Here is a 27,074-nt window from a genome sequence, read left to right as displayed (position 1 = left end):
GAGCTGAATGGGAAGAGGAGCAGCTGGGTCTCGAACCAGCGCCCATGTGAGATGCCGGCGCTTCAGGCCAGGGCGTTAATCTGCTGTGCCGCAGCCCCAGCCCCTAACTACGTGACTTTGATTGGTGAGCCTCGTAGGAATTCAGAGATGCAGGAGAAAGGTCCTTTCGGAGGATTTAAGATGAAGTCTAAATTGTTCCTCGTCCGCAAAGCCCCTGCGTCGTCCGGGCTCTGCCTGCATCTCCATCGTCATCCCCTCTCTCTCCCTGACTTAGCCCTCTTCATACAACTCTTCGACGATTGAGCCAATTCATTAGCACTTGCTGTTCCCTCTGTGTGAAAGTCTCTTCCCAGATCTTGTAAGCCCGGCTTTGTCTTATGCTCCGAGTCTCATCAACACAGTTTCTCAGAGATGCCTGTTCTGAGCGCTCGGTTAACTCATGGCCAGATCTCCGTGGCATCATGTATGGATGTTCCTTTAGTTAAGGTGGCATTACCAACTGAAAGCATTGTAAGTAGAAAATGCATCTTTGCGTGGGCACTTGCTGGTTAGACACCTGCGCTCCTTACCAAGTGCCTGGATTTGAGTCCCGGCTCTGCCAGTGCACACCCTGGAGGCAGCAGACAGTGGCTCAAGTACTTGGGTCCCCGCCACCCATGTGGGAGACCTGGATTGAGTTCCCAGTTTCTGGCTTCAGTCCTACCCCAGTCCCAGCCATCGCAGGCATTTGGGGAGCGTACCAGAGGATGGGAGCGTCCTCTGTCTGCCCATCTTTCTTCTTCTCCATCTCTTTCTCTGTCTCTCAAGTTAAAAAAAAAAAGTATTTAGTGGGTGGCGGTGTTGTGGCACAGTGGGTTAAGCTGCCACCTTCAATGCCGGCATCCATATGGGCACTGGTTCTACTCCTGGCTGCTCCACTTCCGATCCAGCTCCCTGCTAATGCACCTGAGAAAGCACCAGAGGATGGCCCAGGTTCTTAGGCTCTGCCACCCACGTGGGAGACCCAGGTGGAGTTCTGGCTTCGGTCTGGCCTAGCCCTGGCCATTGCAGCTATTTGGGGGAATGAACCGGTGGATGGAAGAACTCTCTCTCTAACTCTGCCTTTCAAATAAATACATAAATCTTAAATTAAAAATGCATTTGACCCAGTGCACCTAATCTACCAGACATAACATCCTGGCCTACCTTTAACCTGCTCACTTAGGTGAGCTCACAGCTGAGCAAAATATTTCACACAAAGCCTATTTTATTTATTTATTTATTTTTAAAAGATGTATATTTACTTATTTGAAAGTCAGAGTTACACAGAGAGAGGAGAGGCAGAGAGAGAGAGAGGGAGAGAGAGAGAGAGAGGTCTTCCATCTGCTGGTTCACTCCCCAGATGGCTGCAAAGGCTGGAGCTGTGCTGATCTGAAGCCAGGAGCTTCTTCCGGGTCTCCCACATGGGTGCAGGGGCCCAAGGACTTGGGCCATCTTCCATTGCTTTCCCGGGCCACAGCAGAGAGCTGGATCGGAAATGGAGCAGCCAGGACTAGAACCTGCGTCCATGTGGGGATGCGGCGCTTCAGGCCAGGGCTTTAACCTGCTGCGCCACAGCGCCGACCCCACAAAGCCTTTTTTTTTTTTTTTTTTTTTTTTGACAGCAGAGTGGACAGTGAGAGAGAGAGACAGAGAGAAAGGTCTTCCTTTGCCGTTGGTTCACCCTCCAATGGCCGCCACGGCCGGCGCATCGCGCTGATCTGAAGCCAGGAGCCAAGTACTTCTCCTGGTCTCCCATGGGGTGCAGGGCCCAAGCACCTGGGCCATCCTCCACTGCACTCCCAGGCCACAGCAGAGAGCTGGCCTGGAAGAGGGGCAACCGGGACAGAATCCGGCGCCCCAACCGGGACTAGAACCCGGTGTGCCGGCGCCGCAAGGCGGAGGATTAGCCTAGTGAGCCGCGGCGCCGGCCCACAAAGCCTATTTTATAATACAGGGTTGTCTATCTCATGTATTAAGACGATAAAACGTCAAAGTACGATTTTGTGTACTGGTTTCACACCACAGTGAAGTGGAAACACCCGTTGAAAGGTCTGTAATTTCTTGTCGCTTATCAGTCCTGAAATCGTTACCACTTGCGCCTGCTGTTCATTGTCTGTTCTCTTGGAAGGAACACCTAGGGCTTTGCTACTTTGGTTGGTGTATACGTGGTTACACCCCAGCACCTGGATCAGGGCTCCTTGCAAAAAACTGCAGGAATGAATGAATATTTGGAAGGTGGGAGATGCGGGGAGGTGATAGGTCAAAGTCTCCCAGCTCTTGGGTGAAAGCCAGAATTCCAAGAGCTAACCTTAAACAAACAGGAAGGTGGGGGTGAAGACAGCGCAAGGACAGGGGCTGGAGGGGGCGGGGCGGCCGGAAGCCGGGTGAGGGCGGAGGGGCGTGGCGAAGGGCGTGACTGGGGCGTGGCGAGGGCGGAGGGCGTGGCGTGTGAGGCGGCCGGAAGCGGGGCAGGAGGCCGGAGCAGTGACGGCCCCAGCAGCGGCGGAGTTAGAGACGCGCTGGCTGTGGCTGCCACGGCGGGGGTCCTGGGCGATGGAGAACGGAGCGGTGTACAGCCCCACCACGGAGGAGGACCCGGGCCCTGCCCGGGGCCCCCGCAGCGGCCTGGCCGCCTACTGCTTCCTGGGCCGGCTCCAGTGGCATCGGCGCGCCCTCAAGGGCTTGCAGCTGGTGAGTCGGCGGCCGCGGGCGGCTTCCTCCCGCGTCGGAGCGCAGCTGGGCCGGGCCGCCGAGCCCGTGGCGGCAGGAGCGGGCGCCTGGGCCGGGCTGCGAGCCCGTGGGGGCAGGAGCGGGCGCCTGGGCCGGGGACGCCGAGCCCGTGGGGGCAGGAGCGGGCGCCTGGGCCGGGCCGCCGAGCCCGTGGGGGCAGGAGCGGGCGCCGGGGCCGGGGATGCCGAGCCCGTGGGGGCAGGAGCGGGCGCCTGGGGCGGGGATGCCGAGCCCGTGGGGGCAGGAGTGGGCGCCTGGGCCGGGCTGCGAGCCCGTGGGGGCAGGAGCGGGCGCCGGGGCCGGGGGCTGCGAGCCCGTGGGGGCAGGAGCGGGCGCCGGGGCCGGGCTGCGAGCCCGTGTGGGCAAGGGCGGGCGCCTGGGCCGGGGACGCCGGGCCCGTGGGGGCAGGAGCGGGCGCCTGGGCCGGGGATGCCGAGCCCGTGGGGGCAGGAGCGGGCGCCTGGGCCGGGGCCGCCGAGCCCGTGGGGGCAGGAGCGGGCGCCTGGGCCGGGGACGCCGGGCCCGTGGGGGCAGGAGCGGGCGCCTCGGCCCCCTCCTGGCGAGGTCCCAGGCCGGGGGCTCTGTGCGGACTGCGTAGGCCTGCGCTTCTCTCCCGTGGCTCTCGTGGTCTTCCTCGCGCGGCCCACGGAGCTCAGCCCGGGTGGACCACGCACGGCTTGGTCCTGTCCCTTCCTGGTGAGCCCTCGACGGGTGCGCGGTGGACAGTGTGTGCGCGCGCGCGAGTGTGTGCAGGTGCGTGTGTGCGCGCGAGTGTGTGCGCGTGTGCAGGCGCAAAAACGGGGACGCGGAGCGCGGCTCTTTCCCTCTTTCCGTTCCGTGGAGCGAGTGTTTTCGCGTCTCTGAGATGTAAGCACACTTCGGCTTGGCACTCGCGTGGGTTTCCTGTGCAGTTTCAGCCAGTGGGGAGCGGCGTTTTCAGCCCGGAATAATCAGAGCTTAGGATGTTTTTCTGGGGGGGGTAGGGGGGTGGGTTTTTCTTTTCTTTTTTTTTTAAAATCCTCCCGAATAAAAATAGCTCACCGGTTTCCTTGGAAAGAGCTCAAGTTCTTCCCAGGTAGAGGAGCAGAACCGAAATTCTTAGAACTCAGCTGGCCTGGTTGGATTGGATAGGACAACAGCAGCCTGGAAGGGGCACCGCCTTCCCCGCCCGCATCTTCAGGCCTGGGGAGAAGGCCCCCGGGAGAGGGAGAGCGTGCGTGCCCCGCAGCCTCACACCTGGGGAGGCACACACCTGCGGGAGGCACACCCCCGTGGGGGGGGGGGCTCCTCTGCTCTGCCTTCGTCTGGAAGTCTTCCTGGTGCTCTTCCTCCTCTCAGCTGCCACGCGGTTGTCACACAGGAGCTGTGTACCCTGCACTGTCACACGGGAGCTGTACGTACGCCCCACTGCCGTATGCCCTACTGTTTCTACACGGATAGTCCAGCTCTCCGTACCAGAAGCCAACTCTCATCTGAAGCATTCTCACTGTGCAAAACACATCATCTAGGTCTCCCATTTTCCTCTCTAATCAGAAGTGACAGAGAGAAAGGTCTTCTTTCTGTTGGTTCATCCCCCAAATAGCCGCTATGGCCAGCGCTGTGCCCATCCGAAGCCAGGAGCCAGGTGCTTCTTCCTGGTCTCCCATGCGGGTGCAGGGCCCAAGCACTTGGGCCATCCTCCACTGCCTTCCCCGGGCCACAGCAGAGAGCTGGCCTGGAAGAGGAGCAAGCGGGACTAGAACCCGGCACCCATATGGGATGCTGGCGCTGCAGGCGGAGGATTAACCAAGTGAGCCACGGCGCCGGCCCTTCGTGGGCTCTTTATTTGGAGGTGCAGCAGCAGGTGAATTTGCTTTGACAAAGTTGTTTGTTCTCCGTTGTCCTTAAGGGGGATGGGAAAGAATAAAAACTGTGTGAAACTCATTTATTAATGGAGAACTTACCACGTTACCGCGTGCCGATACGGAGTTGAAAAAGTGTTTTTTCATTATCGCCTTTCACTTTGATGGTTGCCTTTCTGCTTCCGTTTTGTCCACGTGATACGTCTTCACAATAACAAGATGTTACGACGTTACCTGGAAGGCCCCAAGGAAGTTCTGTATGAAGTCGGGAACAGCTGTCATGCAGCCGGGGCGGTGGACAAGGTCTCCTCTGCCTTCAGGTTGTTTACTTTTGGTGATTTATTGGAAAAAAAAACAAACAACACGTTGCAGAGCTGCACTAAGGAGACAGCTTCATGGAGAATGCCCTCATTGGGGGCGGGGGGGGGGGCCGGGTACAGCATTTTAACGAGGGACCCTCCAGCCCTGCAGTGTTATTCCAGATGTTGGACATCTGTGCATTATTCTGGACTCATAAGTCTTTTTTAAAAAAAGATTTATTTATTTGAAAGAGTTACACAGAGAGAGGAGAGGCAGAGAGAGAGAGGTCTTCCATCCAATGGCTCACTCTCCAATTGGCCGCAACGGCCAGAGCTGCGCCGGTCCGAAGCCAGGAGTCAGGAGCTTCCTCTGGGTCTCCCACGCTGGTGCAGGGGCCCAAGGACTTGGTCCATCTTCCACTGCTTTCCCAGGCCATAGCAGAGAGCTGGATCGGAAGTGGAACAGCCGTGTCTCGAACCAGCGTCCATAAGGGATGCTGGCACTTCAGGCCAGGGCATTAACCCACTGCGCCACAGCGCTGGCCCCAGGATTGGCAAATCTTTTTCGATTCTGAAAGATTCAGGAGGGGAGGGACGCCTGTTCTAAAATTTAACAAACAGTCACGGTGCACTGAGCCTGCAGAGGTTGGGGTGGACAGATCGCCAAGGCTGCCTGGACCTGCTGTGGAGAGCTGAGCACTCAGGGCAGGGGTTAGAGACGGCAGAGCCTGGCTTCTCACTCCCGGAGTCCGGAGCTGCGTCTTCTCTCCATTCGGCCAGAAGTTAGCCAGATGCGCCCCCGAAGCTCGGCGCCGTCTGCCAGCTCCCGTTCCAGAGCTGAGGAGACACTACTGAGAGGCCAGGGTCAGGGCTTACTGCGGCCTGCATGTACGTCATTAGTCGTGTCGTTTATTCTATCGCTGGATTTTTTCCTTATGTTCATGCTTTGTTTTGCGAGGGTGTTTTTTTTTTTTTTTTTTTTTTTTTTTTTTTTTTTTGGTTTGTGTATTTTAAAAGGAGAGCTGACATTGGCGCCCTAATTGCTTGCTCACCCGCGGGTGCTGACCTGACTGTGGGTGATTCTCTCTGCGCCCCCCCTCGTGTCCGATGGCTGCGCAGCACCGGGACAGCAGTCACCGCGTGTTGGAGAATTCACCAGCGATCGCAGTTTATTAAATTCTGAGTAAGGCTCCTCCTCCTCACAGTCGTGTTCTCGTTACTTGAATGTGAACATTTCTACCTGATAAACTGATTTTTACCCTGGGGAAGATCCACAGTGTTAGCAAATGTTATCTTTGAACCTTTGTGATAGTCAATATTTGCCTAAGGCAAGGCCGGGAGGCATTCTTATTTCTTCAGACTGTCAGATTAAAAAAAAAATTAGACTTTTTTTTTTTTATTTATTTCAGAATCAGAGTTACAGAGAGAAAGGGAGAGAGAGAGAGAGAGAGCTTCCATCCACTGGCTCACTCCCCAGATGGCCACAATGGCTAGGGCTGGGCCAGGCCAAAGCGAGGTGCCAGGAGCTCCATCCGGGTCTTCCATGTGAGGCCCAGGCACCTGGGCCGTTAGCAGGGAGCTGGGTCAGAAGTGGAGCAGCCACCGCTATGGGATGCTGGTGTCATAGGTGGCAGCTTTAGCTGCTGCGCCGTGACACCAGCCCCCAGGTTTTTAAATTTGAGTGTTACTTATTACTACAAGGTTTGTAATAGCAAGTTTATTAATTTATAAAGTCACAAAGTTTTGTGGATGGAGCTTTATAGATAATGGCAAACATTAAAGAGTTCTTTTTCTACATTTTTTTATTTTTTAAGATTTTTTATTTATTTTATTTGAAAGGCAGAATTATAGAGAGGCTGAGAAAGAGAGACAGAGACAGAGACATCTTCCATCCACTGGTTCACTCCCCAGATGGCCGCAGCGGCCGGAGCCGCGCTGATCTGAAGCCAGGAACCAGGATGACTTCTGGGTCTCTCAGACACGTACAGGGGTCCAAGGACTTGGGCCATCTTCTGCTTTCCCAGGCCACAGCAGAGAGCTGGATTGGAAGAGGAGCAGCCAGAACTCGAACCTGAACCGGTGCCCCATGGGATGCCAGCACTGCAGGTGGTGACTTTACCCATGACGCCACAGCAGCGCTGGCCCCTAAAAAGTTCTTTTTATAAAAATATTTTAAGTAGTAGACTTAAGGATAAATGATGGAGAATCAGTATTTAGTCCAAAGACTTAATATGAAGGAAGACTTGATGTTTTAGGGACGATGAAACTGAAGTGGGGATACAGGATAGTCCTTACCTGAATGTTTGAATATCGGAGCTGTGAGTAGGACCATCTTTGAGTCACTGAGATTTTCCTAAATGTATCGACTGCAGCAAATTGTCTTTAATTTATGATTTAGTGGCAAAAAGGGAAATGTGCAAAGCTAGGGCTATAACTTCAGAGCCCAATCCTACAGGGAAAACCTACAGAAACGTACCTAATCATAAAACGAAAAACACTTCACTGGAGGACGAATCCAGAGTGGAAGCCAGAGGAGCTTGGTTTTCCTCTGTGCCTGGCGGACTTGGAGCTCGGCCTGTTCGAAGCGTCATTCCCTCTGTAAGTGTGGTGGCGGGAGACGGCTCGTCCAGGCCCCCTCCCCCCCCAACTCGAAAAGCTCAGTAGGTCCCTCGACCACGTTGGGGTAAGATCTGTTTGTCGTGAGGAGGAATTACAGCGGGAATACAGTAATTAGGTACTTGGGGTAGGATTCAGGGAACAGTATTTAGTGCGCTGACTTCGTGCTATTGAGAACTTAACTGTTTACCAAAAAGTAAGACTTGAGCCTCTTCGCTGTGGGTCGTGTTCACCATTAGCGTGTTTTCCTGATGCGGCGTGTGTGCTCTGTCCTTGACTGCGATGTTTAATGTGGGCTGGCTTGCGCGGGTGTTCCCGTGCTCTGGTTCCCAGCGTGCTCATGTGAGGGGCGGACACCTTTCCCGGGTGGAGCCTCTGTAGAGTAACTGGGTCACGGAGGGCCCTGCCTCCCAAGGATCTGGGGCGTTCTCAGGGACGCGGCCTCAGGCGCGTGTTGGCACAGTGGGAAGTGGACCAGTAGACCACGCCCTTCTCAAAAGTCTTCCTGCCCTCAACATTCACCCTGTTTTCTTTTGTAATAGAAAAGAAAAAGTGTCTGCTTCCCAAAGCAAATTAACTGAAAAATGATGAACACAGCCTCACCCTCACTCCTCACCCTCACACCCCAGGCCATGCCTCTTCCTCCTCCTCCTCCCCTTTTTTTTTTTTTGTTTTCACACTGTGACTTGTTTGTCCTGTGCTGGTTGCTTTGCCCTCCTACTCTTGAACTAAACAATTCCTTTGCGCCCCACCCAGGGAGCTCTCCTCCCGTCTTGTAACCTGCTGAGCCAGGCAGGCTTCCCCGGGGGCCTGGTCTGGATCCTTTACAGGGTCCTCACCCGACCACACCCAGCTCCTTGGCCGGTTTCCTCCTCCAGTCTGGTCAGTTAGGACGTTCTGGTCCCTGTGGGGCTTACCAGGCACATTCTTGCCGTCAAGCGTCTGTTCTTGTTCATCTCCCACTTGGAACGCCTTCTGCCCGTCCAGGTACTGCATGTCTCCCAGCCTTGGTTTGAGCCTGTGTTTTCATTCATCCTTCTCCATCTACTCTGAACATTTTTCTGAGTGATCGAAACTTACATATAATGAATACTTAATTAGATATAAAATATATTATTGTTTCTTGTGCATTGGTCTTGTTAGTGTATCATTTTTTTTTAAAGATTTATTTTATTTATTTGAAAGAGTTAGAGAGAGAGGTCTTCATCCGCTGGTTCACTCCCCAGATGGCTTCTAAGGCCGGAGTTGTGCCGATCCGAAGCCAGGAGCCATAGCAGAGAGCTGGATTGGAAGAGGCGTAGCCGGGACCTGAACTCTTACCGGAGAATGGAGGGTTCTTGTCTTTGCACAAGAAAGAATTCAGGCGTGAGACAGAGTGGTGGAAAGTGAAAAGTAGCAAAGTTTATTAGGGTAGAGACATCCGCAAGGACGGATGGGCACCTCTCCAGACAGGACCTGAGAGAGAGCCCAGCCGCTCGGACGGTGGGAAGGAGCGAGCTTACATGGTTGAGTGGAGAGAGTACACCTGGCAGGCCAGGCGGGCGGCTCAGCAGGGAGGCAGAGTGTGTGTGTGTGTGTGTGTGTGTGTGTGTCCCTAGAGAATGGGGATCCGGAGCAGGGTGTTTGAGATGCAGATACTGGGCTGCACCTGGGAGATTGTGGAAGATTTGTCAGGCAGCAGGGGCGGGGACCCCCACCTGGCAGGTTATCAGGTAGAAGGGAGCAGGGCAGGATGCGAAGGCCGGGCTCCCCCTGAAACATTGTCAGGATGACTCTGAGATGCAGCATATGCTGGACATAGACGGCTTCTCTTTAGGCCTTTATGTCACACACACATAAGCTCATAACTGACTTCCTACCTAACAGTATTGCTCTGAGACTGAAGGTCAGGAGGATGCCTCCTGTCAGTACACGTGGGACAGGACTTGTCATGGTGACACCGACTGCTCCTGGGCCAGCTGCCTCCTGCCCGATTCTTAGCAGAACAGACAAGCAGCCTGCGCAGATGGTATTCCCGATAGTCTGTTTTTGTAATAATAGTCCAAGAGCAACTGTTCTCAAACCCCAGTTGGAGTTGCAGGCTGGTTTCTTCTCACAGTTGATTGGCTTTTGTACACCTGAGGCATATTTTTGCAAATTTTTCAGAGAAATTCTTAAAAGTTGGAGAAGGCAATAAAAAGCAAGTGGGATGTTAGCTATTTCGTATGTTACTATAATCGTGTAAAAACTCATCGTGAGAGCTGGCGTGTACTGGTGAAGATGCCTGCGTCCCGTATCCCAGTGCCTGGCTTTGCTCCTGGCTCCAGTCTCCTCCCCTGCAGACCCGGGAAGGGAGCACTGATGGCGCAAGGCATCCGGGGAGTCAACAAGCAGAGAGGAGCTTTCCCTGTCTCTGTCTGTCCGTCTGTCTGTATGTCTCTGAGCCTCTCAAGTAAATACAAAAACTTTTTTAGAAAATAAAAGAAATAGGGCTGAGGAAGTGCTCTTGTAGTTTTCAGTCTAGATTAAGGAAGTACCATTGCACAGTGACCTTTGGGGTTAGTCTCTGTCATTTATAGTCTGCAGGAGTATAAAATGGGAAGGCCTCACTTAGCATCTGCCTGAGGGCAGCTGTTTGCCTTGCTGACTTAGGGAACATCAGAGGGATGGAGTCTAGTTCATCCTTAGACATTCTTCTGAAATATGTGAATTTTGTAGGGAATCCATTAGAGGCTTAGATACCAATTTAGATGTGACCTTTTAACCTTTTTTTATTTTGAAATAATAGATTCATAGGAAGTTGCAAAGAAATGTATAGGGGGGTCCCCTGTATGTGTGTGTGTTCACGTGCGTGTGTGTGTGCGCGTATGCGTGCAGTTTTATCACGAGGATAACTTACTGTGGTCGGCACCGTAATTAGCATACTGAGTTGTTCCTTCATTGCTAGACTTCCTTAACTCCTCCCCGTTTATAGCCACGCCTCCTCTCTGTGCCTGCAGCGGGAGTTTGTTCTCCATCAAGTCGCGGATGACCTTTTGCGATTAGATGACTTCTCACTTTGCATACTGGTGTGAAGGTTCCTCTAGATCAAGGTGTGTGTCCAGTGTGTCCAGCAGTGCTTGTGTGGGTGTGCCACGGCTTCTTTAACCGCCGGAGCGCTCTGGCTTGTCTCTAGTTTGGGGCTACAATGGATACAATTGTGGAGAAGGCTGATTCACTGGTTTTTGCATAAGCGTAAGTTTCGTTTCTCTGGGGTGCGTGCCCAGGGGTGTAGCTGTTGGGTCACATGGTAGGTGCGTGCTCCCTTTTTAAGAAACTGCTGAACCGCTCCCCCGAGCGGCTGTCTCGCTGACTGCTTCCGAATGACGGTGTTTTGTAGAATGAGGTGTTTATCGTGGGCTCCGGACGGAGTGTGTCTGTAGATTTCGGCACAGTCCTGGGGCCGGAGTGTGGCCGCTTCCGCCGGCCCGCCTGGCGCAGGTGGCGTCTCCCTTCAGCCTTCCACTTGGGCCACCTGTCATTGATTCTGATGGCTTTGGCTCTCAGAAGCAACTCCTTCAGTGGCCACAAAACCCACAGGAGCTGCCCAGGTGACCGTTCTCCCCGTCTCCCTCCTGTTTCTATGTGAGTTAGGCTTTAGAGAGCCTCTTCTCTGCCTGTCTCGGACACACACACACACACACACACACACACACCCCACCCCCCCCCCCCGCTGGTTTCTGCTTGCGCATTGAGGCACGCTCAGTTCTCTCTCGAGGTTCCCTTCCCCTGGACCTCACCCACTACCAGCCCGAGCGGCAGCTGCTTGCCAGCCACACTTGCGATTGCCGGGCCTGCGCCTCACTTCCTGACACCCCTGGTACCCGGTAGTGTCCTTCAGCTCCCCGCTGACGTCGACAGGGATTGTCCTGCTGACTGACGGCACCAGCAGGCTTCTCCTAGCTCAGCGTTGTTCCTGCTCTGCCCCTAGGTGACGTCTAACGCCCAGGGTCACTCTGTTTTTGTGGAAACGCTTCTTTGTTTTCTGCTACCCCTTGGGCTGCTGCTCCTGGTTCTTGGCTGATGTCTGCCCTCTGCAGTCCCCTTCAGTCTTGGCATCTCCTTGGAGTTCTGCCCAGGGCCAGCGTGCTCATTCTGGGTGAGCTTAGTCCCTCCCTCAGGTGCCTCCGATACCCGTTTGCATCTCAGACTGCTTGCCTGGCTCCAGATCCGTGAGTCATTCGCCTGCTAGCCGTATTTCCATCTAACTCTTCCACCGTGCCCCTTGGTCCTGGCACACTGAAGGCAGAGTTCATTCTCTCTTTGCTGTCCTACCTCTGAAAAAGAAAAAGGCCAACAGTTAACTCTGGGGCGGTGCTGTGGCATCGGGTGCAGCCGCTGCCTGCAGTGCAGGCGTCTCACCTCTGTCTCTCCCTCTCTTGCTCTCTGTAGCTCTGCCTTTCAAATAAATAAAATCAGTCTTTGAAACCCAAACCAAAACCAAACCAAACCCCTGCTTTCCTGCAGCGCCGTGCACTGCCCCACAGCGGGAGTGCCGTTCCGATGCACCTGCACGTCACTGAATTGCCGGGTGAACTGGGGCTCCTGGAGCTAACCGCCCTCTCTCCACCGTGCCAGTTCCCCTGTGCCACACCTGCCCTCAATAAGCCGCGTGACCAGCAGTGCCCCTTCTGCCCTCCTGCAGGGTCCTTCTGTCACCAGCTGAGTCGTGTTGTCCCCCACCAGTCTCTGCTAATCTGTGGTCAGCCATTTAATGAGATATTACATAGACGAGTGTCAGAATTGTTCCTGTGTGGCCGGCGCCGTGGCTCACTAGGCTAATCTTCCGCCTGCGGCGCCGGCACCCCGGGTTCTAGTCCTGGTCGGGGCACCGGATTCTGTCCCGGTTGCCCCTCTTCCAGGCCAGCTCTCTGCTGTGGCCAGGGAGTGCAGTGGAGGATGGCCCAAGTGCTTGGGCCCTGCACCCCATGGGAGACCAGGAGAAGCACCTGGCTCCTGGCTCCTGCCATCGGATCAGCGCGGTGCGCCGGCCGCGGCGGCCATTGGAGGGTGAACCAACGGCAAAGGAAGACCTTTCTCTCTGTCTCTCTCTCTCACTGTCCACTCTGCCTGTCAAAAAAAAAAAAAAAAAAAAAAAAAAAGAATTGTCCCTGTGGAAGCTAACTTGAGTGCTCCGGGAAGGCTGGGAGATCTGTTACTAAAATATGCATTGACTGTGGGATTCAGTAAGGAACGCAGCTGGGGAGGATGGGTGTCTGCCCAAGGTTTGCTACCTCCAGGCCCTCTCCCTGTAGCCAGCGAGAACTGCTAGAAGCACAAACCGGATCGTGCGACTCCTCGTTTTTAGAGCCGTTAGAATCCAGACTCCTTAAACTGGTCGTGAGGACGGTAAATCTGGCTCTGCTCATCTCTCTCGTGTGAGGTGTGTTGTGCCGCCTCGTCCCACCTGCGCTCTGCCATGTGGTCGGATTCACTTGTCCGCTTTCATGGCTCAGCTGGGGGTGGTGGGGTGTGTGTGTGTGTGTGTGTGTGTGGGGCTTTCATGGCTCAGCTGGGGGTGGTGGGGTGTGTGTGTGTGTGTGTGTGTGTCTGCTTTCATGGCTCAGCTGGGTATGGTGGGGTGTGTGTGTGTGTGTGTCTGCTTTCATGGCGCAGCTGGGGGTGTGTGTGTGTGTGTGTGTGTGTGTCTGGCTTTCGTGGCTCAGCTGGGTGTGGTGGTGTGTGTGTGTGTGTGTGTGTGTGTCTGGCTTTCATGGCTCAGCTGGGTATGGTGGGATGTGTGTGTGTGTGTGTGTGTGTGTGTCTGGCTTTCGTGGCTCAGCTGGGTGTGGTGGTGTGTGTGTGTGTGTGTGTGTGTGTCTGCTTTCATGGCTCAGCTGGGTATGGTGGGGTGTGTGTGTGTGTGTGTCTGTCTGCTTTCATGGCGCAGCTGGGTGTGTGTGTGTGTGTGTGTCTGGCTTTCGTGGCTCAGCTGGGTGTGGTGGTGTGTGTGTGTGTGTGTGTGTGTGTCTGGCTTTCATGGCTCAGCTGGGTATGGTGGGATGTGTGTGTGTGTGTGTGTGTGTGTGTCTGGCTTTCGTGGCTCAGCTGGGTGTGGTGGTGTGTGTGTGTGTGTGTGTGTGTGTGTGTGTGGCTTTCGTGGCTCAGCTGGGTGTGGTGGTGTGTGTGTGTGTGGCTTTCGTGGCTCAGCCGGGTATGGTGGGACGTGTGTGTGCGCGCGCGCATGCGTGTCGGGGTGGGGCAGGGCCATGCTTTCTCTCCTCTGGTCTTTGTGTGTGCTGCTCCGCGGTGGGGGCCCTCCCTCCCCTTCGCCCCAAAGCTGACTGCTGCGCTCCGGTCTCGGCGCGCTGTCAGGGGAGCCTTCGCCGAGCCCGAGGTGAGTGGCTGCCTGGGTGAGCCTGTGCTGTCGAGATTGGTCTGTTGTTGACTGTCTCCTTCAGGGCAGGCAGACTGCAAGCGCTGATCTGTACCTGTTGTGCCCACTCTGAATGCTCGCGGGACCCAGTGGTGCTCTGTGCAGCGTGGACTTTGTGCAGACCCTGAAGGAGCCGTTCGCCCTTGCAGGTGCTGTCTCTGCTGGCCTTCGTCTGTGAGGAAGTCGTATCGCAGTGCACCTTGTGCGGAGGACTTTACTTCTTCGAGTTTGTGAGCTGCTGCGCCTTTCTCCTGAGTCTCCTGCTGCTGATTGTGTACTGCACGCCCGTGTACGACAGAGTCGATGCCCTCAAAGTCAAGTCATCGGTAAGCGCGACCAAGGCCTCGCCCTCCGTTAAGAGCGTAGCTGCTTTGTAGTCGTGTGCAGTTTTATCGTTCACGGAGGAAAACTTTGTTAGCAACATGCGAAGACACTGTCCACCGTTTCAGCTCCCCACTCAGTCTTCCTGCCCAGAGGTCCGGGCCGGGCCAGAGCCAGGAGCCAGGAACTCCATCTGGGTCTCCCACAGGGGTGGCCAGGGTCCAGCTAACTGGGCCGTCGTCTGCCTCTTGGGCGCATCAGCCGGAAGCCGCATCGGAAGCACAGCATAGCCAGCGCTGATAGGGGACGCGCACATCCCACGTGGAGACGTAACCTGCTGTGCCCCAAGGCCGTCCCGTACCTCTTGAGTTGTGTGCTATAGGAATCTATTACCTTTAAAAATATTTTTAAATTGAAGGATTAAAAAAATAAACAGTTGATGTCAAACAGTTAGAAGATAACTTTGAAAAACAAGTAGAATGTAAATTCACAAAGCCGTCAGGTGTTTGAGCGCCTGCTTGCGGTTCGGGGTGGGTGGATCCCTGTGCCAGGCACCTCCCAGGCAGTGGTGTAGAATCCTGCCTTCTGCTTCGTTTCCTGTTGCAGACACTTAGGTCTGGATCGTTTAGCAACTTGCCCAAAGGCAGCACAGTCCAGGGGAAGTAAGCTGGGGTTTGGGTGGGTGTTTGGTGTGGCGGTTAGGCATGTCACGTGGGACCTTCACATCCCGCATCAGGGGCCCAGGTTCAAGTCCCAGCTCTGCCGCCAGTTCCAGCCTCCTGCTAATGGTCATCCTAGGAAGTAGCAGGTGGTGGCTTAGGTAGGGTTCGTGCTACCACTTGGAGGACCTGGACTGAGTTCCCAGCTCCTGGCTTCTGCCTGATCCATCCCAGCTGTTGTGGGCACTTGGGGAGTGAGCCAGTGGACAGGTGATCTCTTTATGTGTTTCTACCTTTCAGATAAATACATTTTTTATAAAAGAAAATAAACGAGATTTGAACTCAGGGAAGTGCTCCCATTCTGTAGTCTCCCATGCATGCTGGACAGAATCCCACAGCCAATGCCCAGCAGCAGAAAGGATGCGGGGGCCAGTGTCGTGGCGTAGTGGGTAAAGCCGCCCACGTGACAGCGGCCGCCCACACGGGGATGCAGGGGCCAGTGTCGTGGCGTAGTGGGTAAACCGCCCACGTGACAACAGCCCACATGGGGATGCGGGGGCCAGTGTCGTGGCATAGTGGGTAAAGCCGCCCACGTGACAACGGCCACCCATATGGGGATGCGGGGGCCAGTGTCGTGGTGTAGTGGGTAAAGCCGCCCATGTGACAACGGCAGCCCACATGGGCACTGATTCTGGACCTGCCGGCTCCACTTCCCATCCAGCTCTCTGCTAACACGCCCGTGAAAGCAGTGGAAGATGGTCCAAGTGCTTGGGCCCCTGCACCCGTGTAGGAGATCCAGACTCCCAGCTTCAGCCTGGACCAGCCCTGGCCATTGTGGCTGTTTGGGGAGTGACCCAGTGGATGGAAAATTTCTTTCTCTATATTTATTTCTCTGTGTAATTCTGACTTTCAAATAAATAAATGTTTAAAAATAATAAAGAGGATACAGGAAGCACCTTTAAGTTTAATTATGCTTTGTGGTCTTTGAAAATTCTTCCATTTTACAGGTGAGTATGCTGGAGATTTGTACAGAAGACGCTGTCCTGTGTCTGAACTGGTGTAATTGTAGTTTGTTTAATGTTTATATATTAAACATTAAAGGTTAAAATTGATTTTTCTTTGCTTATGTGAGTAGCAAAACACTATCACTATCCATAAAAATATTTTCAGAAATAATTAACTTTAGCCGGCGCCGCGGTTCACTAGGCTAATCCTCCGCCTAGCGGCGCCGGCACACCGGGTTCTAGTCCCGGTCGGGGCGCCGGATTCTGTCCCGGTTGCCCCTCTTCCAGGCCAGCTCTCTGCTGTGGCCCGGGAGTGCAGTGGAGGATGGCCCAGGTGCTGGGCCCTGCACCCCATGGGAGACCAGGAGAAGCACCTGGCTCCTGGCTCCTGGCTCCTGCCATCGGATCAGCGCGGTGCGCCGGCCGCAGCGCGCCGGCCGCGGCGGCCATTGGAGGGTGAACCAACGGCAAAGGAAGACCTTTCTCTCTGTCTCTCTCTCTCACTGTCCACTCTGCCTGTCAAAAAATAGAAAAAAAAAAAAAAAAGAAATAATTAACTTTGACTTTAATGATTCATCTGTAGTGCTTAAAGCACACTGATCTTTTTGATAAAAATATCATATTCAGTTTAATATGTTCTAACCTAAACAAAATATAAAACATGCATTACATTAAACTTGAGTATTTATTATTATTTTTTTAAAAGATTTATTTATTTATTTGAAAGGCAGAGTTAGAGAGAGGCAGAGAGAGAGGGAGAGAGAGAGAGAGAGAGAGGTCTTCCATCTGCTGGTTCACTCCCCAGATGGCTACAGTGGCCAGAGCTGGGCCAGTCCAAAGCCAGGAGCTTCTTCCAGGTCTCCCACCTGGGTGCAGGGCCCAAGCACTCGGGCCATCTTCTGCTGCTTTCCCAGGCCACAGCAGAGAGCTGGATCAGAAGTGGAGCAGCCGGGACTAGAACCGGCACCCACATGGGATGCCGGCACTGCAGGCACTGGCTTTACCCGCTACGTCACAGTGCCAGCCCCTTGAGTATTTATTATTTTATGTATTAGTTATTTGAAAGAGAGACCTTCCATCTAGTGCTTCAGCCCTGAGATGTCCACAGCTGTGAGAACGGGGCCAGGCTGAAGCCAGGAGCCTGGAACTCTGTGTCCCGTGGCGGGTGGCCGAGACCCAGGTCGCTGAGCCATCGGGAGCTGCTCACAGGGCGCACAGTAGCAGGGAGCGGGCTGGAGCCGGGCACTCTGACGTGGGAGGTGGTGCCCCAGTGGAGTCAGCTTCCACCCCCTGGGGCCTGGCCGAGCTGCCGCAAGTTAGGCCCGCACTGGGGAGCCAGGCCCCATATCGCGGTGCCTGCTGGAGCCCTGGGTGCTCCACTCTGATCCAGCTGATCGCACGGGAATGTGCTTGGGAAGGGAACGGCGGCTGGCCAGAGCGCTTGGACCCCTGCCACCCCAGAGGGAGATCAGGAGGGCGTTCCTGGCGCGGCGGCAACACGGCCCAGCCCTGGCTGTGGCAGTCATTTGGAGAGTGGACCTGTGGATGGGAGACCTCTCTGTCGCTGCGCCTTTCAAATCAATACATCTTCTTAAGTCTTTTTTTTTTTTTTTTAACAAAGCTTGCTCCCAGGCTTGAGCATTTAGAGAGTTATTTTAGAATAAATGCTGGTTTAAAAATACTGGAAAAATAAAAGGCAGTCATTTTTATATGAAAAACTGTTTTATTGTTATGCTCTATTTCTTTGGCGTTTGTGTTTGTACTCACGGGTGATGTTTTAGAGTACTTGTAGTCATAGGACGGGAACCTGCTTTTTACCTCCCGTTGGAAGATTTTCACGTTCACCGTGGTTTACAGGGCACCTTTCGCTGTATGCATATGCCTGTGCTGCAGCTTCAAGTATTTTTCACGTGAGAGAAGTTTTTCTTTGGCGTGTGCAGTGGTGTCAGTGTCCGGGGAGGAGCGATCTTTCTGGAGAGGGGGTCTCTTCTCTTTCCCGCTGTCGTGGATCACGTTGTTAAGAATGCCTGTAGTCGGCCGTGACGGCACTGCACTGTGTGCCTGCAACGATCGAGTGCCCTCCGTGGCCGAACGCTGGTCTTTATAGCTACCTTGTGAAGAGGGTGCTGTGGTCATCCCCTCTTTGCAGAACAGAGGCACAGAGAGGTAAAGTCGTTGTTTCAAAGTCGCGTGGTTAGTAGGGGGTGCAGCTGCGCTCGGAAACTCGTGTGGTCTGTTTGGCGGAGATCAGGAGTGGTGGTCCATGAGCTCGGTCTGACTGCAGAACTCGCGTTCAGTGAGCACTGCGCTCTGTCCCAAAACGATTGTCTCGCTTATGTGTCTCCTTGAATGCACAGCAAATATTAGTGAATAGCATTCTGTGTGTCACACATATGGAATAGCACTCAGAGGGTTCATGGAGGAAGTACTGCAGGAAATCAGCTCTCAAAAGTGAAGAGAAAACTTCTTAGCCTTTTTTTTTAAGATTTATTTATTTATTTGAAAGTCAGAGTTACACAGAGGGAAGGAGAGGCAGAAAGTGAGAGAGAGAGAGAGAGAGAGAGAGACAGAAAGAGAGAGAGAGGTCTTCTATCTGCTGGCTCACTCCCCAATTGGCTGCGAAGGCCAGAACTGCACCGATCCAAAGCCAGGAGCTTCCTCTGGGTCCCCACACTGGTGCAGGGCCCCAAGCACTTGGGCCATCCTCCACTGCTTTCCCAGGCCATAGCGGGGAGCTGGATCAGAAGTGGAGCAGCCGGGACATGAACCAGCGCCCACATGGGATGCCGGCCCTGCAGGTGGCGGCTTTACCTGCTACACCGCGGTGCTGGCCCCAATCTTCTTAACTTTTATCAATGTTAAGCGCGTGTCAGTGTAAGTTGCATTTTGGAAATCGCACAGTGTTAAGCTTAAGCCCCTTTGGAGTGGCTGTCGTTGTGCAAGCCTGTCATTCCGAGTCAGTGTGTCAGGCACAGCGTGTGCTGAGAGCCCGTGAGCTACAGCGTCAGGGAGCACCGGGAGGCACAGCGCGCTGAGAGCCCGTGAGCTACAGCGGCAGGGAGCACCGGGAGGCACAGCGTCAGGGAGCACTGGGAGGCACAGGGAGCACTGGGAGGCACAGCGCGCGCTGAGAGCCCGTGAGCTACAGCGTCGGGGAGCACCGGGAGGCACAGCGCGTGCTGAGAGCCCGTGAGCTACAGCGTCGGGGAGCACCGGGAGGCACACGTGTGCTGAGAGCCTGTGAGCTACAGCGTCAGGGAGCACCGGGAGGCACGGCGCGCTGAGAGCCCGTGAGCTACAGGGTCAGGGAGCACCGGGAGGCACAGCGTCAGGGGGCACTGGGAGGCACAGGGAGCACTGGGAGGCACAGCGCGCGCTGAGAGCCCGTGAGCTACAGCGTCAGGGAGCACCGGGAGGCACAGCGCGCGCTGAGAGCCCGTGAGCTACGGCGTCAGGGAGCAGCGGGCCCCCCAGGAAGCGCCTCGTGGTCGTGTCTGCGCTGTGATCGTTACGAGGAGCGGGGAAGCCCCTGTGTGCTAGGTGAGCTCATTGTGCAGGCTCACTCTGGATTACCCACCTGGAACAACGGGAGGCCTATGTTCCTGCAGAAAGCTTAAGTGTGTAAGAAACACACTGTTGGCAACATACTCTTTCTTTAGTTATTGGCGGACGATTCTTGGGCTTCTGTCTCTTCCACAGTGCTTTCAAAGTGCTGACGCACTCTCCGCACCCCGACACAGGCGGCTTGGGAAGAAAAGGAGAACGCGTTCTTGGTTGAAGTAGAATGGAACTGTTAGGTCCTTTGGCTTTGAACACTGTGATGTCCCAGAAAAAGGAGGACACCCCCCTCCATGGCCCTTTAAGGAAGGTTTTTGTTAAAAGGGTGTTGCATACCCTGACTATGCCCAGTCGAAACTGTGGATGGATGACGTTTGTTTATAGGGTATGAATTCTAGGTTTATTGCAGAGTTAGAAATTGGATTTTGTACATTTGTTTTGTATCAAGATAAAAAGTCAGTCGTTGAAGGCTTGCAGAGTTAAAGTGTGTGTCGCCATGACTCTAACTGCACTGTGTTCCTTCTGTCCCTACACAGGACTTCTATATTACCTTGGGAACAGGATGTGTGTTTTTGTTGGCATCCATCATTTTTGTTTCTACGCATGACAGGACCTCAGCTGAATATGCAGCAATTGTAAGTACCTTGTATTTTTAACTTTTTTATTTTTGTATCTTTTGAAATAAGGAATTGTAAAATGATATGACATGATACAACATTTGAGAGTAGATTGTCTTTTATCTTGTTTTTTAGTGTTCTTTTGAATAGAAAACCTAAAAGCAAGTAACTGATAGCTTTTTACAACCTAGACCCTGTCTAGACTTTGAGTTTTGATAACACAAATCTGCCGACTTCACGTGTGAATTTGTCACTGGTCGTGGAAGTGGTAAAGCTGACTGTATCGTCTTAGACTTCCCCACTTTTCAGTTTAACAGAAGCACACCTGCGTGGCAGATGGTGTCCAGCAGAGGAGGCAGGAGACATGGCTCAGAGGCCGGCCTGTTAAGGGGGCTGTGGAGGTCAAAGTAAACGGTGTTAAATGGAGCCGCTGAGGCTGAGCCTCTCAGTGCCCTTCAGTGGGTTGTTCCTGACTTTGGAAGTTGATCCGGTCTCTCCAGGGAGTACCGCTCAGGCACAGCTGTGAGGAAACCAGCGTCCAGCTTCTTTACTCCTGTACTTCATCTTTCTTAAAACTAAGATGTCAGAGAGCTAATCTCCGGTGGAGGAATCAAGCCAGTTCTTCTCCACATTCCGTTTTGTAGTCAACACCACTCCTCCACAAGAAAAAACACATGCTTGCCTGTCCCAGATGTCAGTGAGGTGCATTGTAAACAAGCAAAACTCCCCTGAGCACAACAGCGGGGAAATTGAAAATAAAAGTCGAGTGTTTGGGTGGCAGGTGCTGGCACAGCAGTCAGGCTCCTTCTTGGGACACCAGCATCCCCTGAGAGCCTGGGTTTCGGTTCTGGCTCCAGCTTCCAGCTAATGTGTGCCCTGGAAGGTAGCAGGCGATGGCCTGAGTCACTGGGTCTCTGCCCCCCGCGCTGGGAGACCTGGGCGAGGTCCCACTGGGTGGGTTCCTGGCTGCGACTTGGCCAGCCTTGGCTGTTGCGGAAGAGTGAATCAGCAGACGGGAGACCCGTGACTCTGACTCTGTCTCTCTGCCTTTCAAAGAAAATGGAGAAAAAAAATCCAGTTCCATGTGAAATCCTTGGAGTCAGATTGGTTTGTTTTTCCAGATTTCCGGGTATTGTGAGTTTGGGGAAGATACGTACTTTGCGTATAGTATATTATGTAACACCTTCAGAGGTCCTGGGGCAGCACCCTGGAGTTTAATGTTAATATTTCTGAAGCAAAGCATGAATATTTATGGTGAAAAGGATAAATAAAAGCTATGAATAGTCTTAGTTTGAGTCAATTTTGAGCCAAGTGAACCATGAAAATTTGTGTTTTTTTTTTTTTTAAAGATTTAGTTATTTATTTAAGAGGCACAGTTACATGGAGAGAGAGGGAGATCTTCCATCGCTGGTTCACCCCTCAGATGGCCGCAACGGCTTCCTCTGGGTCCCCAACATGGGTGCAGGGGCCCAAGCACTTGGAGAATCTTCCATGGGTTTCCCAGGCCATAGCAGAGAGGTAGATCCAAAGTGGAGCAGCCGGGTCTCGAACCGGTGCCCATATGGGATGCCGGCACCACAGACAGAGGCTTAGCCCACTACACCACAGTGCCGGCCCCCAAAACTTGGAGTTTTTATAGCTTTTTTAGATTTCAGAATTATAAATCAAAGATCGTGGGCCTGGAATGGTGCAAATATTGTGAACCTCAATGAAGTGTGAAAATCCTCACGCAAGTCCGTGGTTTCCAGTTGGTGCTTTTTCTTAATAAAACTGGAGCTGTAAGGAGCAGAGTCGTCAGCTAATGGAGCATTAAAACCACTTCTTACAGTGGAACAACTCGGAGGAGTTCAGAGTTGCATGGCCGAACTGTGGCTACCTGTTCATGTGACCACAGTTTCTTAGAAAGCCTAGAAATAACAGTGCTGAACCTGGACATATTCTAACAATAAATACTATTTACCCCTGGGTACAGGAAGCAGTGGAAGACACAAGAACCATCTTAAGTAAGGCCTTGTGGTAATTCCAGTCTGTATACTTTTGTTGCAGAGGAGTGTGACAAGGTATTCAGTAAAATACTTCCGAGTATAAAAATGTATTACTGTAAATTCAGCAGCGGAAGGAAAAGGAGTTGAGGAGAATTGAGTTCTGGCGGGGGTGGGGAGGAACGTGGCATAACATTCCTAGTAACTGCTAAAGGAGAGCTTATTTATGGGTTTTATTCAGGTATGACCATGCTTAGATTTCACTGGGTATATTTAATAGCGTCTGGTAGCTTCAAAAAGTGTTTATAATATGCTGGGTATTACCTCTTAGAAGTATTTGAGTTATGAGAAGTTTTATAGACTTCAGTGAGGGAGTCACTTAAGAAGCTGGGAAAGCATGGAGCAAAGATCTAGCACACTTCTCTGGGTTAGACAGGGGGGGCCCGTGTCAGGTGGACTTCGCCGAGGTCAGAGATGGCGTCGCGAACACGGTGACACCCAGTCTGTGTGGGCAGAGCTCGGGAAGTCTGCCTCACAAACAAGGGGACAGATGCCATTCGGCCAGATAAAGACTCCGAAGGGGAGGAAGGCTTGGGGGGCAGTCGATAATTCAGTGGAGGTTGAGTGTGTTGGGGCCACCCAGGTGAATTAGTGAGCGTGGCGCTCAGTTGCAGTGTGGTGAAATGAGGCAGGATGCGTGTTCTGTAAGGCAGAGGGCTCGGGCGAGGAAGGGCCGAGACAGCAGCCTGTGACAGAAGGCAGAGAGGCGCACGGAGCGGGTGGCCGTGAGAGCTTGGTCTGGCGGTTGACTCCGGTTCAGACACCCGCAGGGGAGTTCAGCATCGGTTCTGGCTCCCGCTTCCAGCTTCCTGCTGACGCAGACCTGGGAGGTGGCGGTAGCGGCTCCAGTAGTTGTGTGGCAGGAACTTGGGTTGAGTTCTGGACTGGCCCAGCATTCGGGGAGTGAACCAGCAATAGCGCACGCACGCACACGCACGCACATACTTTCTCTCTCTCTCTCTGCCTCTCAGATCAATAAATAAAACATGGAAAAGTGGTGAGTGAGAGTTGGAAGACGTTGGCCGTCACCTGCTCTTTTTCGCAGGGCCTTTTTGGCCCTCGTGGCCTTCCGGGTTCTGCTGGTGAGGAAGCTACCAGGAGCACCGTCCTCTGTCTCTTGGCGGAATTCTCTGTCCGTGTTAGTAGACACAGTGAGGAAGTGGTTGGAGGAAGAGGAAGTGGGTGGTGGCGTCGTGTCGTTGTGTCACTGCAGGGTGACAGTTAACTGGAACATGCGTCATAGGTTGTTTAATGGTATTTTCAGAATGGAAGTTCGCTTTGATATTAATAGCTTCTCCCCTTTCACCCCGGCTGAGTCGCCTCTTCCCATACTTCCCTTATCCCACCTGTGGATGAATTGATCCATTGCTAGTAATCTTGACTCATTTGCTAGACTTTTGTGTCATTTTAATTTTTTAAAGATTATTTATCTGAAAGAATTACAGAGAGGGAGTAAAGACGGGGAGATCTTCCATCCACTGGTTCACTCCCCAAATGGCCACGACAGCTGGAGCTGGGCCAGGCCAGAGCCAGGAGCCTGGAACTCCATCGGGGTCTCCCACATGGATGGCAGGGGCCCATGTACTTGGGACATCTTCTTCTGCTTTCCCAGACATGTTAGCAGGGAGCTAGATTGGAAGTGGAGTAGTCGGGACTCGAACTGCCCTCCCAAATGGGTTGCTGGCATCGCAGGTGGCGGCTTAACCTGCTGTACAGCCATGGCGGTCCCTATTTTGCATCTTTTATAGGATTGTATTTTCCATCTACTAACCTTAGTTTCATAGATTGATACCCCCACATATACCCATGAAACAGGACATCGTATTTTGTGGAACTTTGACTAATAGCCAGTATTCTAGATATTTTTCATTTGTAACTTCTTTCCACTTTTTGCTGACTTTAAAATTGTGTGTGTGTGTGTGTGTTTACCACCAGAGGTTAGTATGTATAAGATAAAATCGATGGATCTTGTTCTATGAAATACCGTCAGAACCAGTGCAGGGTTCTGTTTCAGAATTCCCCATGTAACCTGTGCCCTTTACCCCTCCTCAGGTGTTTGGCTTTATGGCAAGTTTCATGTTCCTGTTTGACTTCTTCGCTATGCTCTATGAAAAACGACAGGAGTCCCAGCTCAGAAAGCCCGAGAACACCGCGCGGGCAGAAACCCTCACGGAGCCGCTTAATGCTTGAAGACTCGGGAGCCCGGACGCCGAAGGCAGCCCTGCGCAAGGCCTGGCCCTGGCGGGCGCTGTGTAAGATCCGTGTGACTGTGTGGACCACACACCATTTCTGTTGGCCATCAAGGGGCAGGGCGGGAGACGGCGTATCACACTGGACTGTTAGGCACTCACCACACCTTAGGCCAGAGGTTTTCACTTGTGTTTTTGTTCTGTTTGAATAACCAACAAAACCTGTGTCAAATGGGGATTGTGGGGAGAGGAAGGAAGGGCCGGTGTTTCTAATTCACGTAGCTCAACGGACGAAACGTGATGATTGTTCCGTTGCAGAATGTCTCTTCCTAAGCTTAGCTTCCAAATTACGCTATACGGCTGTATGGACAGCGTGATTGTATTATCCATTTAGAATCGGTTTCATTTTTTAATTTGCTTTGCTACTAGTTTTTATGATTAGATGGTGTTCTGTGATGGAAACTTGTGTATTTAAGAGATCAATGTTTTAAATGTTGGTCAAGGGTTTTTCCTCCCGTAATGCTGAATTCTACTGCCTCTCTCTTAGCCTTGAGATTATATTGTAACACTTCAGGATAATCATTACTAAGCCTTCTGAGACCTCCGGGTAGCCTAATACAAGACGTGTGGGAGATGTTGGTCTTCCACATGTACGGAAGCAAAGCCAGCAGCCTCATTTCTACTGCTCTTTGGTTGTTGATGCCATGCCAAAAAAAAAAAAAAAAAAAAAGATATTGCTATAACACAAAGAAAAAGTGAGGAAACTGATGCTACAACAGAGGACCAAAGATAAGAAAGACTTTTTGTCCAGTGTGGTGAAAGCGATGACCAGAATAAGCTTTGACCACTTACTAACGAGAGATGCGTTCATACTGGATTAGAAATGGTCCATTGCCCTGTTGATATTTGATTACTTCTACTTGAGTTAACGCAGCTCCCTGGATCCTGTTGATTGTTTTCTTTGAGCCAGTCTTTAGAAACCCCAGCCGTGGACTTCATCTCTAGGAGACGCTCCCTGTTCTGCGTCCTTCACAGAATGGTTTCTGTGCTGCGGCCCCCTCTGGCAGAGGCCGGCGTCTGGGTTTCTCTGTTGTTGTCAGTGGCCTGGAGTCTTGGGCTCCTTTTCTTACCAGCAGTGGGTAGCAAGAGCTCTAGGGTCCCTTTTCCGCATAGGCATTGCTCTTGTTTCTTTCTGGAAGAAAATGAACACCCAGAGAACACTGCCCAGAACAGTGGCGTTGACGGTCTAAGAAGCTGGTCAACCATTCCCAAGAGACTTGGCAGCCTGTTCTGACAAAGGGGAGAAGTCGCTGCTGGAGGCTGTGTGAGAGCAGCCGTCCAGAGGCCTGGCGGAAGCTGCCTGCCCGGGCATGCACGGACCAGACCTTTCTTGTCCTCCTCCTGGAGTTTCTCCCTGCTCTCCAGCCTTAAGGCCCTGAGCCGCACATCAGGTCGGGAAATACTTCGGTGGAAGTCTCCCAGGCTGGTTTTCTCTCGGAAGCTGCAGAATCATGTTTCCTGTGGTAGTCTGATGACCTCATCCTTTTGAATTTCCCCTCTGCCTTCTGTGTGTTGTTAGGTGGGTTTTAGTGGTGTGGTGGCGGCTGACACGGTGCTCCGGAACTGGTCGGGGCGGCCAGGTGTGGCTCCTGCTCCGTCTCCCAGTCTCAGTACCTTGTCCGTCTGTAAGAGGTCGGATGCTGGGTTAGTGACGTCATCGCTCCTCCCTGGGAGATGATGCAACCAATCATGGGCACTGTGCGTCAGGAGCATGTCTTCCAAGACAAGAAGTAGCTGGGTCGGAGGTCCAGGAGTAAGGATTGGTTCAAAGATAACAGTTGTGGAATCTGACACAAAACTGTACCATTGCCGTCTTAGATGTCACCTAGACCCATCTGACTTCACGGCAAGTGCCCTGGGCTACCTCAGGGTTAGCACCCACACACTGGGCGTGGCCGAGCCGGACGGCCCTGGCCAGCTGCCCTCACAGTGGAGGGGCTGGCACTGCGCTCGGCTCTGCCTGCTCGGAGCTTTACCTCGTCTGTTCCATCGGTGCAGAAGTGGCCTCTTGGATGGCCGCTTACTAACCCTTGTCCTTCAGAAAGACGGTTCGCTGGTGCTTTTGGTCACCCTTAGAGCCTTTCCCATTGTATGTTATGGGGACCAGGAGAGTCAGCCTCTCTGCTCTACTTCAGAAGGAAATAGTTATAAAAAGCCTATTGTGATAAATAAGTTCAAGGAGAACTCGGGACCAGAAACGACTTATGTACAGAAAAGGGCAACCTCAATAAACTCAAATTTAAAATAATTTTTATTAACAGATATAGTAAATTTAATGTTATATTTTATACATATAAAATGTTTAAATGGTTCTTAAAATTATAAGGGAGATAATGCACTTTCAGTACAAAAATTTTATAATTACTGTACTTAACATTCTGTCTGGGGACTGGGAAGTGTATTTTTACATTGTTTATAGCCAATCATTTTTGTATAGTCGATTTAAATCCTGTGGGCCTTTTGTATCTCTCTTAACATCAAATTTTATAATCATCTTTATAAATAAATCCACTTAATGCAGTGTTCATGCGTTTATAGTTGTGTGTTCCGGAAGCCTGGTGCAGGGCCGAGCGCTCCCTCCATAGTTGCGAGCTGGCTCTGTGGGCTTGTCGAGCGCCTTAGTGGGATGCTGGCTGTGGGCCTCCCTTGCAGCTGGGGCAGGCTAGCAAAGAAAGAACTCGTTCCCTGTCCGCCCACCGACCCTCTTGCTGGAAAGTTAGAAT

General features: G+C 52.7%; 1 protein-coding gene across 1 annotated transcript; it reads left to right on the top strand.

Moving 5' to 3' along the window:
* The first annotated feature begins 2,443 nt into the window (after positions 1 to 2,443).
* Positions 2,444 to 26,872, top strand: CMTM6 (CKLF like MARVEL transmembrane domain containing 6). The gene is made up of 4 exons (XM_002716248.5): positions 2,444 to 2,712; positions 14,051 to 14,227; positions 19,980 to 20,078; positions 24,155 to 26,872. The coding sequence occupies exons 1-4, from the start codon at positions 2,575 to 2,577 to the stop codon at positions 24,290 to 24,292; spliced, it is 552 nt and encodes a 183-aa protein (XP_002716294.1). The 5' UTR covers positions 2,444 to 2,574; the 3' UTR covers positions 24,293 to 26,872.
* Positions 26,873 to 27,074: the final 202 nt, after the last annotated feature.

This window comes from Oryctolagus cuniculus, chromosome 4 (genome assembly GCF_964237555.1).
Source record: "Oryctolagus cuniculus chromosome 4, mOryCun1.1, whole genome shotgun sequence".
Classification (NCBI taxonomy): Eukaryota; Metazoa; Chordata; class Mammalia; order Lagomorpha; family Leporidae; genus Oryctolagus; species Oryctolagus cuniculus.
The sequence above is the reverse complement of the archived record's forward strand: the minus strand, read 5'-3'. Positions and strand labels throughout refer to the sequence as shown.